The sequence below is a fragment of the Rhineura floridana genome, chromosome 3, assembly GCF_030035675.1.
Source record: "Rhineura floridana isolate rRhiFlo1 chromosome 3, rRhiFlo1.hap2, whole genome shotgun sequence".
Classification (NCBI taxonomy): domain Eukaryota; kingdom Metazoa; phylum Chordata; class Lepidosauria; order Squamata; family Rhineuridae; genus Rhineura; species Rhineura floridana.
Genome location: NC_084482.1, coordinates 176,538,558 through 176,552,025, shown reverse-complemented (window position 1 = coordinate 176,552,025; position 13,468 = coordinate 176,538,558). Strand labels below are relative to the sequence as shown.

Genomic DNA, 13,468 nt, shown 5'->3' with positions numbered 1-13,468 from the left:
CTTGTGCATACAAACATGTCCACTATTACTGAGCTACTGTCCTTCCTCAGGAGGGGAGAGTGTTCTTGCACTCAGGTCCTGCTTCCGGGCTTCCCCCAGGCACCTGGTTCGCCACTGTGAGAACAGGATGCTGGACTAGATGGGCCACTGGCCTGATCCAGCAGGCTCTTCTTATGTCCTTATGTTCCCCAAAGGCAACCTTTGTCTCCTAGTAGCAAGAGTGGAATGATCTTCTAAAGCAGGTGGTTGGGAAAAGATATTTATTAATAAACAAATACAATAATCACTAGTAATGCCAACTGTTATTTAAACTAAGAATCTGAAACAAAAAAGTAGAACTTTATTCTGGTTTTAAAGGAGAAAAAAAGTTCAATGAAGGTCTCTGACAGAATGAACATTGTATGAATATTTCAGGATATTTCTCACAGAATAAGGGTCAACAATGACTATTATTCTAGACAACTTCACACTGCAGCAAAGAAATCCTATACACAATTAAATAAATTAGTGCAACACCGTCTCCAGTTTTTGGCAATTCTGGATCTCCAAAAATTGGCTGTATGTTAACACAGTGAAATTTACATAAAGCATAGCCGTGGCTGGGTCAGTGACAGTTCATCTGCAAGGAGATGTGAGTGCATCACTACATTTGAATACATTCCACTGTATCTTAAAATCAAATGATGAAATCAGGAATAGATGAGCTATAAATTCACCTCCTTTTACAGTTCCACTTATGCAGGTTGATGACAAAACAAAAGCGTATAGCACTTAGGGGGAAAAGATGGAAACCAGAATGAGATACAACTAAAATAATAGGAAACAATTACATGCCATAAATTGTATGAGCTAGAAAATGTGGACTGTCAAGGAACTGATGTTTAATTATTATAAGCATTATAAATAGCAACTAACTGAAAGTAAAGATCCTCTTTCTATCTAGAACTTTGCTCACGAGTGTTTAATATGCTGCCTATTAGGACGGAATCAGAGTAACAAAAATCCAGCTGTCTTCTACTAGCCTTTCTCAGTACAATCTTGACAATCTGATCCCAAGTCTAGTGTGCAACTAAATATATCTTAGGACCAACATTCTTCATTTTGCTGCACTTGCACCATGATATACTGTAGTGTCACAGCAGGCAGGTCAAAGCCACTAGGAAGAATAATCAGATCCAGATACATGGGTGACAGTACAGAAATTAAAATACTCATGTCCCATTCTGAAGCCTTTCTTATCACTTCAGAGCCATCTATGCAAGTGCATGGTATGCCAGAGTTAAGAGATTAGAAGGAAACTTGTATATATCTTTCAGTAGCACAGTTTTGTTACATTTTCTTTCTTGCCCTACACAAGATTACACATTTTGCTATGAGTAAGAATCTAAACTGGAGTGTTCGGTTTCAGTATCTTTGACCTTTGCACTCCAGATGGGTAGGGTGCTTCAGCCCAAAGTCCTGCAACATTCCTCAATGCCAACAGGAATCAGTGCAGAAATGATATACTTACCTAGCCAGCCCCTCCCACACACTTCCATTTGTAGATCTATCCTAGGTCTACACTTTCAACATTTGTAACTTGGAGAATGTGAAGCCATGACCTAGATGTTTCTTGACTTGGGATGAAAATATCTAATTAATGGCTTTTTTTTTCAATTTCTGGAAGCAAAACAGCAATAAAGACTTCTATTCTGCTGTTTCCCCAGTGGATGGAATGATCTGGTGTGCTACAATCTACTTTTGGAATGAATATTCCCATTACTGTCCTTAACACTGTGTGGATTTTTTAAAAAAATTGCACAGACTGTAACAGAATACAAAGATTGGCAAGGGCTACTTATTTATTAAATCTCATGACTGACTTCTCCACTTCATGTGATACTTAATAAATCCCAGGTAAAAATATATGGAAGTTGATTTTTGAAGAGTAATTTGATTGTCTTTCCTATCATTTTCATGGTGAGGCTCCTTCATCTGATTTATCACTGGTTCTTAACCTCACAGTTTCTACCTTTGTATGAATCAAGGTTTCAGGATTGACAATGTCATGAATAAAGTCCTAGAGATTATGCACTTTGGAAGGAATTTTGGTTGGTCTTTTACAGATGCTCAGCTAGAGCATGAAAGGGATAGATTCAAAGTTTCTGTCTTTAAAATGTATTCAGTCTTTTGTGAGAAAGTCATAGCTTGAGAAGTGTCTTCCTTGTTAAAAAGGAGTACTGCTCCAGTTCTTGCCAGCTAATTTGAAAAGGTGACAGTCCAGACTTGATGCTTTTCTCACAAATTTAATGTCTCTGAGTGATAGTCAAGCAATGCAGCTGTAAATCCCATGGTTCCAGCTTTGGCATGTGTGTACATTTTGCTACCGTGTCACCTGCAAACAAAGAAAAAGAGGAAAGTGAGACTCACGTGTGTAAATAGATAGTAACAAAACTATGTTGGAGATGGATTCTGCAGAGATTTTATGAGGTTCCCGTACCTTCAAGGGCTCAAGTACAGTAGGGCCCCACTCGTACAGTGCAGAGCTTGGAAATGTTACTTTTTTGAACTACAACTCCCATCAGCCCCAGCCAGCATGGCCACTGGATTGGACTGATGGGAGTTGTTATTCAAAAAAGTAACTTTTCCAAGCTCTGGTACAGTGGGTTACGTTCCGGACCCCCGCCGAAAAGCGAAAACTGCCAAAAAGCAGAACATTGAATAGAATGGCGCACGACGCCTGAAAACCACCATAAAAGCGGAATAAGCGCTGTATGAGTGGGGCTTTAGTCTAATTGTGTCTAATTGAGACCGCTGCATTAGTGAAGCACCGTAAAGTGGGGCCCTGCTGTACTGACTTATACTTCCTAGATTCTGCTATTTCTGTGCATAGGGAATATTCTGCATGCATAGAGAAGCAGGAATAGAGAAACTGCATTTTTTGAGGCAAGTCAATATTAACTGACAATTAGTGGCACTATGATAAAAAAAACACTATGTACTGTAGCAATTGTGATATCTGTTCTGATGAAATGATCATGCCCGCAGTCTCCATTTCACATCCACTAACACAATTCTCCATTAGCAACTCTTCCATCAAATCTTCAAACTGTTTTTTAAACTCTGGGGTGCATGTGTGTGTATTAAAATTATTATTATGAAATTTGGGGAACTCTGTTGTGAAACACTTCCCCTCCCACCCCTCCCCGCTGACATGATCCCAGACTAGTTCCATCATCTACCTAAAGGGTCTGAAAGCCCTCAGGTTCACTGGATATTTAGGTCACATCCACACATCCACACATTTAAAGCACATGGCTTCCGCCAAAGAATTCTGGGAACTGTAGTTTGTTAAGGGTGCTGGGAACTATAGCTCTGTGAGAGGTAAATTACAGTTCCCATGATACTTTGTGTTTTAAATGTAAGGTGTGGATGTGACCAGAATCTGAGAGGCAACTCCTCACAAATGTCTCTTTGGGGGAAGAGAAGGAACAACCAGACTGTAACCCAGGTGTAGGGAACCCTTGGCCCTCCAGATGTTCCTAAACTACAATTCCCATCAGCCACAGCAAGCATGGCCAATGGCCAGGGATGGTGGGAGTTATAGTTCAGCAACATCTTCAGGGCCAAAGGTTCTCCACGCCTGCTCTAACCTCAATAATAGTAGGACCTTTTGGATGAGGAGTCTGCATCAACCCACCAGTTACCCAAGACCATTCACTATCCTAAAGGTTTTTGTTGAACCTGTACCCAGACACCACTGAATATCCTTAAACTCAAATATTACCTTCTGCTAACTCCCAGCTAGAGCACTGCCCCATTAATTCCAGTGCATCAGGTCCTCTCTAAGGCTCTCCATGGGGATATAAAGAATCAGGTGGGATCTCTGTTATCTACTGCCTGCTGTTGGTGCTGGTTCTGTACTGCACAAGTACAGGAGGCTCCTCACTTCAGACAGTCACCCTCCCAACATATGAGAGGTGGAGCTAGAGCATTCATCCCCACTGCCTCCCCCTTGCATGCTTACTCAACATATTAAGATAACACCTTAAGAAGGCTGTTGTCTCCCTACTGCCAGTACCACAACATGGCTTTGCAGGTGCTGTTTCAACAGTTTCTGGCTAAGACCAGACAGCTCAATAACAAATGTATCAGTAAACTAAGATGTATCTAGTGTTATAGCATTATACATTTCCACTATGTACTAGGCACTAATATTCAGGATTTGCAGTACCATCCTTTACCATTTCTAGAGAAGACCCAGTTATGACTGCCCATTATCCAAATGAATTTACTAGTATGGAAATATTACTCATATGCAGAACTAAAACATTTTATGCAGTTCTGGGCATCTTTGCTTGGACTGATATCAGCCACAACTTTGTAATGAACCTTGAATGATGATCATAATGATTGCTTCATGATGACTTGGGGATAACTTATAGGTTCCAGATAAAGCGTCTGTAAGTTTATATTTCCAACTCACAATGAGGTCCCCTTGCCCCTCCCCCCAAAAGCTAAAGCCACAGCTAAACACACAGAAAGACACCAGTTATAAAAGGTGGCTTATGTGCCTTATCTGGATATCCCAAGTCCTTGTTTTTTCTTCTCTCTGTGTGAGAAGTATATTCACAAAATAACAAGAAAATGGAAAAGCCCCATCACAGGCCTCTTATCAAATTAAAGATACTTGCAGCACCTTTGGGTGCAATGCTAACCCATTAAGATCAAAGTGAGCTTTACCACTGACTTCAGTGGGGTGTGGATTGCACTCTTGGGGGTTCTCTTCTTTGAAGAGTGTCAGGCCCAGGATGTGACTCAGGAACCAGACCAACGATTGTAGTTAATTCGTGTTTTATTAGGGTAATGTCCAAACAAAGACTGCGTTTTCTCATGAATCAATACAGGGATACAGGTCCTGCGGCATTGGGAGAAAGTTGACAGAGCAAGGGACTTCTTCCCGCCTGTTCTTTAAGAAGGGGCCAAACGGGCGCGCAATCTTTCGCTCCTCCTTAACTGCCCCTCAGGTACTGCCCGCCTTCCCCCCCTTCTCTCCTGTCTTTTCAGCTGTCTGCGTGTGCGCGGTGAGGGGGGAAGCATCACCCCCTCCTCTTCTGAAGTTTCCGATTCCAGGATGGGGGATAGGGGAGGGGCTGATGGTAAACTGCCTCCCCGCTTTTCGGCTGTGAGCAGCCCTCCCTCTTCCCCCTCTTGCTCTGAGCCTGAAAGAGGGGGAGGCGTGAGAATGTCCAGGGAGGGCTCAGGCTCCCCGTTGCTAAGCGACCTTATCACTGGCAGTTCCTCTGTTTCGTCTTCGCTCCAAAGGGGGGAAGTTCCTCCCCCTTCCCTCTGCCATCCACCCGAATACTCTTCTCCCAACTCTCCGGGATCCAGCTCCCCGGGATTGGGACCCCAGCTCTGCCTTCCGACACCATCCCCCCTCCCAGGCTGTGCCCCCCTCCCCTTGTCTGGCTTGGGACGGTGGGAAAACATTGATGGAAAAGTTTTACCAATTCTGGAGCATGCACATCAGCTGCATCTTCCCATGATCTGTCAGCCACCCCATAGCCTTTCCAGTGAATCAAGTACTGGAGCTTGTGGCGTCTGATCCTGGAATCTAAGATCTCCTCAACTTCAAACTCAAGCTGCTCATTTACCAGGAGTGGAGCTCCGGGAGGTTCCCCCGGCCGTAACTCACTGGGAGGGGCGGCTTTCATTAAGAGGGATCGATGAAACACAGGATGTATTTTAAACGTGTCGGGTAGCTTCAGCCGGTACGCCACGGGATTAATTTGAGTTTCTAGTTCGAAAGGACCCACCCTCTTGTCTTGTAATTTTCTACATTTGCCCGGCCTCTGGAGGAAGCGGGTGGACAGCCATACCTGGTCTCCCGGTTGAAGGGGGGGCCCTCCTTCCTGTGCAGGTCAGCAACTCGCTTGTACTCCGTTTTGGCTTCGTTTAACTGCTGTTTCAGTGTCTGTTGCGCCGCTTGCAATTCCTTAAGGAAGTTCTCAGCTGCCGGTACCAGCATTCCTTCTGAGCTGCTTGGAAAGACTTTAGGATGGAATCCATAATTAGCGAAGAACGGGGTTTGTTGAGTGCTGGAGTGCAGAGAATTGTTGTAGGCGAACTCTGCAAAATGCAAATATGATACCCAGTCAGTCTGTTGATAGGACACATAACTTCGTAAATATCTTTCCAAAACGGCGTTCAGGCGTTCCGTCTGCCCATCTGTCTGGGGGTGATGGGCGGAGGAGAGTTTTAATTCCGTCTGCAACTGCTTCCACATTGCTCTCCAAAATTTGGCTGTGAACGGAGTTCCTCGGTCTGAGACTACGCTGTTTGGCAATCCATGCAGCCGGTAGACTTCTTTTATGAATAACTTGGCCGTTTCTTTAGCCTCTAAGGCCCCCGCACAAGGAAGAAAGTGTGCCATTTTGGTAAGTAGATCCACCACTACTAAGATGGCTGTCATTCCTTGGGACTTGGGTAGATCAGTTATAAAATCCATGGAGAGGTCCTTCCAGGGTTCGTGTGGGACAGGCAACGGTTGTAACAGTCCTGATAGTTTTCGTGTTTGTGTTTTTGTCCGCAGACAGACAGAGCAGGACTTTACATAACTCTCAATATCCCGACGCATTTTAGGCCACCAGAAGTCCTTGGCCACGTTCTGAATGGTCTTGTAAATCCCAAAGTGTCCCGCTGTGATGGAATCATGACACTGGCGTAGGATTCTGAGCCTTAATTCCCCTTCTGGCACATATCTGGCGGTTTTGAACCATAACAGTCCATTTCTCCAGTAAAAGGTTACTTCTGAGTCTTGACCTTGTCCCGTCTCCTGCTGATATTTTAGCATGTCTGCATCTTCTTGTTGTGCCTTTTTGAGTTCCTCTTCCCATGAAGGCTGGCATACTCCCAACGTTAATTTCTCTGGCGGGATTATGTACTGAGGCTGGTCCTCGGATTCACTTTCTTTGTATTGTGGCTGTCTGGATAAGGCATCCGCTCTCTGGTTTTTGGCTTGGGCATGGTAAGTAATCTGGAAGTTAAACCTAGTGAAGAACTGGGACCATCTTATCTGTCTCTGGTTCAGCTTTCTGGCTGTTTGGAGGCTTTCAAGATTCTTGTGGTCGGAGCGCACTTCAATTCGATGAGAGGTCCCCTCTAGGTATTGTCTCCAGTTTTCAAAAGAGTCCTTGATGGCCAGCAGCTCCTTCTCCCAAACTGTGTAGTTCTTCTCTGCAGGCTTTAACTTCCGAGAGAAGTACGCACAGGGGTGCAGCTCCTTCCCTTCTTGGTCTAATTGTAGCAGGACCCCCCCGATGGCAAAATCTGAAGCATCTGCTTCCACGACGAAAGGGTGGTTCGGATCAGCAAAGCGCAGAATGGGCTCAGTAGCAAACCTTCTCTTCAGCTCCTCAAAGGCCTCGGTGGCATTCTCTGTCCATTGAAACTTCTTCTTCCCCCTTAAACAGTCAGTCAGAGGAGCTGTTAATTTGGAAAACCCTGGAATGAACTTTCTGTAATAATTGGCAAACCCCAAAAACCGTTGTACATCCTTTTTGGTGACAGGTTGGCCCCAGTCCAATATGCAGCTTACTTTCCCTGGGTCCATCTCCATGCCTTCCGCTGAGATTCGATATCCAAGGAAGTCTAGAGACTTGAGGTCAAATCCACATTTCTCTAATTTAGCATACAGGTGATTTTCTCTCAGTCTCTTCAACACCGTCTTCACATGCTGGTCGTGGTCTTCCTGGTTCTTTGAGAACACCAGGATATCATCTAAGTAACAGATTACATACGTGTCCAACAAGTCTCTAAACACGTCGTTCATGAATTTTTGAAAAATTCCTCGACTTCCACAAAGCCCGAACGGCATGACCAGGTATTCATACTGTCCGTAAGCGGTCAAGAATCCTGTTTTCCATTCATTTCCCTCCTTCATTCTGATCAGATTGTACGCTCCTCTTAAATCCAACTTCGTGAAGATTTTTGCAGAGCGCAGTCGATCCAGCAACTCTGAGATCAGGGGCAGCGGGTAGCTGTTGGGGATGGTGATCTGGTTCAATGCGCGATAGTCATTACAGGGTCTGAGTTCCCCCCCTTCTTTTTCACAAACAATAGTGGCGCTCCAGCAGGGGATTGTGAGGGGCGTATGAATCCTCGCCTCAGGTTTTTATCCAGGAATTCCTTCAGGGCCTCCCTCTCATTCTCTGTGAGAGTGTAGATTCTCCCTGATGGGATGCTGGCTCCTGGCACTAGATCAATCGCACAGTCGTAAGGGCGGTGGGGGGGTAAAGTCTCTGCCTCTTTTTCATCAAACACATCTTTGAATTCTTCATACTTTGGCGGCAGGGTCACTTGCTCGATCTCTTGCACTGCCCCCGCTAAGGTGTTCTTGATTCCTTCAGGTTGACAGTTCTCCTGGCAATACTGTGAGGTGAACCACACCACCGCCTCCTTCCAACTTATTGTGGGTTCATGCTTTGCTAGCCAGGGCATTCCCAGAATCACCTCAAAGTTCGAGAGATCTGACACGTATAGCGAAATGAACTCTTCGTGCCCGGGGATTTGAAGTTTCACTTCCTCCGTGGCTTGTGTCACCCCTCCTGACTTCAGGGGTCTCCCATCGATAGTCTCCACAGCTAGGGGAGCGTCCAGTTTCCACCGGGAAATTCCATGACGCTTGACTAGTTTTGCATCAATAAAATTTGTGGAGGCTCCACTGTCAATTAAGGCCGTGGAATTAAACACCACCCCTCTGGAAGTTGTAATCCGAATAGACAAGACCAACACCCCTTTTGAGGGAGGTTGGATCGTTGGGGGACCTTTATACAATGCTGCCCCCAGTCCACTGGCCTGCACGTGGACTGGGTGTTCTAGTTTCCCGACGGCTCGGCTTTCCCCCCTTTCAGTCCACAGTCTCTGGCCACATGGCCCAGCTTTGAACAATAAAAGCATAAACGTTCCCGGCGTCGTCTTTCCTTTTCTTCTTCCGACAGTCTTGGCCTAGCCCCTCCCTGTCCCTCAGTTGCATTACCTGCCATCCCTGTAGTGGGAAAGGTCTTGTTGCAGGATGCAGAGGCTGAGTATCTCGGGACCTCCTGCTTCCTTTCCAGGCGCCTTCCTTCCATCCGGTGATCTATCTGTAGGCATAGCCAGATGAGCCCTGGTAGGTCAGCGGGGGGGGAGGTCCTGGCCAACTCATCCAGGATTTCAGCATTTATTCCACTCCGGCACATAAACATCAGGGCGGCGTCATTGTAACCAGTTTCCTGGGACAGAATTTTAAAAGCGTTAGTGTACTTGGAAACAGTCCCTTTAGCTTGCTTCAGAGCGCCTAGTTGCCGCGCTACTGTTTCAGCCCTTTGCGGGTCTTGAAACATCTCGGTCATCTCCTGTATAAATCCTCTGTTACCTTCCTAAGACAGTATCCTTTCTCACGAGATACGGAGTCACCCATTTTGCAGCTTCTCCCTCCAGGAGGCTAATCACGAAAGCTACTTTAGCCCCATCGTCTGGAAATTCCGTGTGCCTGACATCCAGATATAACTCACATTGAGCCACGAAGGTTGCCAACTGATCACTTTGTCCCGCGTATTTTGGGGGCAATCCAATGGGAACCTTTACTACGGCAGCTGGAGGGGCTGTTCGCATCTGGTCTATCGTGGCCTTCAAGGTTTGATTATCTGTCTTCAGTGCCTTGACTGCTGCTAGCAGGGCTTGAACATCCGTCTGCAAATCAGCTACCTTAGTCCTCAGGAGTTCTACTTCTTCCATCTCAGAAGTGGGGTTCGTCCCCCCCGCTGCTCCCTTTGACATCTTGTCCCAGTCAAGTGAAGAGAGCGTTGAGGGTGATTTAGGTGGCTCTGTCAAGCTGTCAGGCCCAGGATGTGACTCAGGAACCAGACCAACGGCTGTAGTTAATTCGTGTTTTATTAGGGTAATGTCCAAACAAAGACTGCGTTTTCTCATGAATCAATACAGGGATACAGGTCCTGCGGCATTGGGAGAAAGTTGACAGAGCAAGGGACTTCTTCCCGCCTGTTCTTTAAGAAGGGGCCAAACGGGCGCGCAATCTTTCGCTCCTCCTTAACTGCCCCTCAGGTACTGCCCGCCTTCCCCCCTTCTCTCCTGTCTTTTCAGCTGTCTGCGTGTGTGCGGTGAGGGGGGAAGCATCACCCCCTCCTCTTCTGAAGTTTCCGATTCCAGGATGGGGGATAGGGGAGGGGCTGATGGTAAACTGCCTCCCCGCTTTTCGGCTGTGAGCAGCCCTCCCTCTTCCCCCTCTTGCTCTGAGCCTGAAAGAGGGGGAGGCGTGAGAATGTCCAGGGAGGGCTCAGGCTCCCCGTTGCTAAGCGACCTTATCACTGGCAGTTCCTCTGTTTCGTCTTCGCTCCAAAGGGGGGAAGTTCCTCCCCCTTCCCTCTGCCATCCATCCGAATACTCTTCTCCCAACTCTCCGGGATCCAGCTCCCCGGGATTGGGACCCCAGCTCTGCCTTCCGACAAAGAGGGAAGTTAATAGCTTGTTACTTTAATGAAGCAAAGCCTGGTTAGGGCACTCTTGGGTGCTAATTCAGCACAGTAGTTAATCTCAAATGTGTGCAAAGGCCTAAATCAGGAATGGAATGCCATTTCTGCGTACCATACCCACACATATGATGAAGAACAGTGCCTCCTCATGTTCAATCTAAACTCAGCTGAGTCTCCCCCATTCTCCTGGACTATATAGACTTGTTCTGCTCAGACTGCATTTGGTCCTGATCACTTGTGCCTTCATTACTCCTTTTTCTCCATGCCCAGCTGCACTGTGGGATGCTCCTTTTGATTAAGCATACGACTGCTTTTGGGTTCATGTGACTTCTACAGTCATCTGTGGTGTGCTGGCTGTAGCTGATGGGAATTGTTGCCCAAAACATTTGGAGGGCACCAGGTTGGTGAAGACTGTTCTGAACCCAAAAGAGAACCACACCAACAAGAGCAAGCTTGATGATCAGTGGCTGGGATCACTAGGACACCAACACTCCTGTACTTGCTGCCATTCACTCCTAGCGGGAAAAACAGATTGCTGCCCTTGGGAGTCACTGCAGTGGTAAGGTCTACCCTTGACACTGAATGGGCTAATAAGCATAGATAGGAAATAAGCAATGTAAGTTAACTTGCCTTTGTAGTTTTGACTTTGTTTCCACTGCTGCACGACCAACCTGAGTAATCTGGAAGCACTTTACATTCTTCTCCATCCAGGCAAGGACTCATATGACACCACCACTTCTGGAGGACAATAGCAGCTGGAAGAGGAAAGCAAAATATCTTTTCAAAGAGCAGAATTGAGCAAGTGCTATCAAGGCCCAATACAATAAAAATAGGTGCTGTTTGTGTGCACCCCACGAGACACATTCCAATGAGACTATTTGGGTGTGCATGAAGAAGCAGTATTAAAACCTTTTTTTAGAAAAAGATGCTTTTAAGATGTTTTGTTTTAATATATTTTAAAATCTGTTTCTAAGATGTTTTACAGTGTTTTGTTTGCTGCCCTGGGCTTCTTCTGGGAGGAAGGGTGGGATATAAATTTATTTATTTATTTATTTATTTTCTTCTCCTGAACAACAGACCCACCCTAACTGCTACCATATGTCCTTCTGTTTCTGAAACTCTTTTTCCAAAGCAGATTGTGAGGCACCACCACCAAATTGCATCACTGATCTGTTAGGGAAAATTATTCTCATGTATACAGCCTCAGTGATTCCTTTGAGACATTCTGTGAGTGAAATCATTGTATCAGAACACATTAGAATGCAAAACTCAAAGGCTGCATTCAGACATCACATCCCCAAACCTACAAACCATAGTTTGGAAGAGCAGGATTGAATGACAAGCATGAGAGCAGCTTTGTCCCCTCATTGCTCCCTCTGTCCCTCTTGCAACTAACTTAACAGAAGACTTGCTGTTTTCATCAAACCACAGTTTGTCATTTTGTGTGAACCAGCGAACACTGGTTTGAGCAGGCCCTCCATTGGAGGATTGCAAACCAGGATTACACCATGATGTTCAATCTTTGTGTAGAGGGTTCATTGAAATTAAATTGCGTAACAAATTGTGGCTTGATGAAACTAGGAGGTATTTTATTAAGCCAGGCACATGAGGGGAGAAGGGATGAGGTGGGGCAGAAGGAGCACTTGAGTCTATTTATTGCTGATCCTCCAAACTCCAAACCATAATTTGGTAGACTGGAAATATGTCATATTGTTTAATTATGCAGCCATAATGTTTAATTCAAAGTAGGTATAGTGACTGACACACAAAAGCTGATGGAACCATTCTAGGATTATTCCTACAAAAATAATTTCATAGACTGGTCTTACACATGTTACTCAGAAGTAAATTGTTGTAAAGTCAGTATAATATACGTGCCAGTAGGAGAGATTAGGATTGCAGGCTCAGGAAGCAGAGGAATGGTTCTCAAAGCAATACTCTGGTGCTACAAGCTAGAAATAAATGGACCTTTACCAACAAAACAGTTGAAGGTCAGAGCATCAATTGCTTTTGAAAATATGATTGTAAGGCTCTCCCAAAAATAGAATTTATACTTGCAGCTAATGTAAGATACAAATCTTACCCCAAACCACAGGAAATATAAATCTCCGGATTAAAAGGTACAAGTATTTTTTGTAAACATTGCAGAAGTGGGTTTTTTTCTATAGTTCACTAAAGTTGCATCTGTTTCTGCTCATGTAACCTTAGCAAAGCAAAAAAGAGTAGGAAGAGGTGCATAGACTCATGCAATAGCAGCACAACACTGTAAGGTTGAAACCCTTTTCAAATGTTCAAACCATGCGAGTAACAACTGGAGGTGGGAGAGGGGTTGCTCCCACTAGCCCCACCATACCATTGCAAGCCCAGCCAGTACAGCCCCTCACTGGCCTTGAGAAGAATGTCTTGTAGGCTCTCCCCATCATTGGAAACCTTGGATAGCCCTGCTCTACCCCTCTATGTGATTAGTTGCTTGCCTTGTCTGAAAAGGAATATAGTGTTGCACTAATGAAGCAAAACACTTTATTTTTTATTTATATCTGACCCTTCCTCACAGCAGGAACCCAGGACGGCAAACAGAAGCACTAAAAACACTTTAAAACATCATAAAAACAGATTTTAGAATACATTAAAACAAAACATCTTTTAAAACATTTTTTAAAAAAGCTTTTAAAACATCTTAAAAAGGGGGGGAAAGGTTAAAAACATATTAATGGCTTTGGCCATTGTAATAATGTAGACTGGCCATTGCAACCAGTCTGACTGTGCAATTCATGCAGAGATGTGGACAAAGGGCTCATCTACATGGAGCATTTCTTCATAGCAAATATACTTCTTTTACCATCACTATTGATTTGCACCATCTGCAGTTCCTACACAATCGTTTCTTCCCATTCACACAAATAAACATTCCTATGGGAAGGATTAGTCTTGCTGTTTCCTTGTGGCCCCACCCT

General features: G+C 45.0%; 1 protein-coding gene across 1 annotated transcript in view; it reads right to left on the bottom strand.

Annotated features, from left to right (window-relative positions):
* Window positions 1-483: 483 nt before the first annotated feature.
* Window positions 484-13,468, bottom strand: part of TAFA4 (TAFA chemokine like family member 4) — a 194,294-nt gene continuing 181,309 nt past the window's right edge. The window contains exons 5-6 of the mRNA XM_061622055.1: window positions 11,145-11,269; window positions 484-2,374 (exon numbers count right to left, since the gene is read on the bottom strand). Of these exons, the coding sequence (XP_061478039.1) occupies window positions 2,363-2,374; window positions 11,145-11,269 (137 nt within the window). The 3' untranslated portion in view covers window positions 484-2,362. The remainder of the gene's footprint in view (window positions 2,375-11,144; window positions 11,270-13,468) is intronic.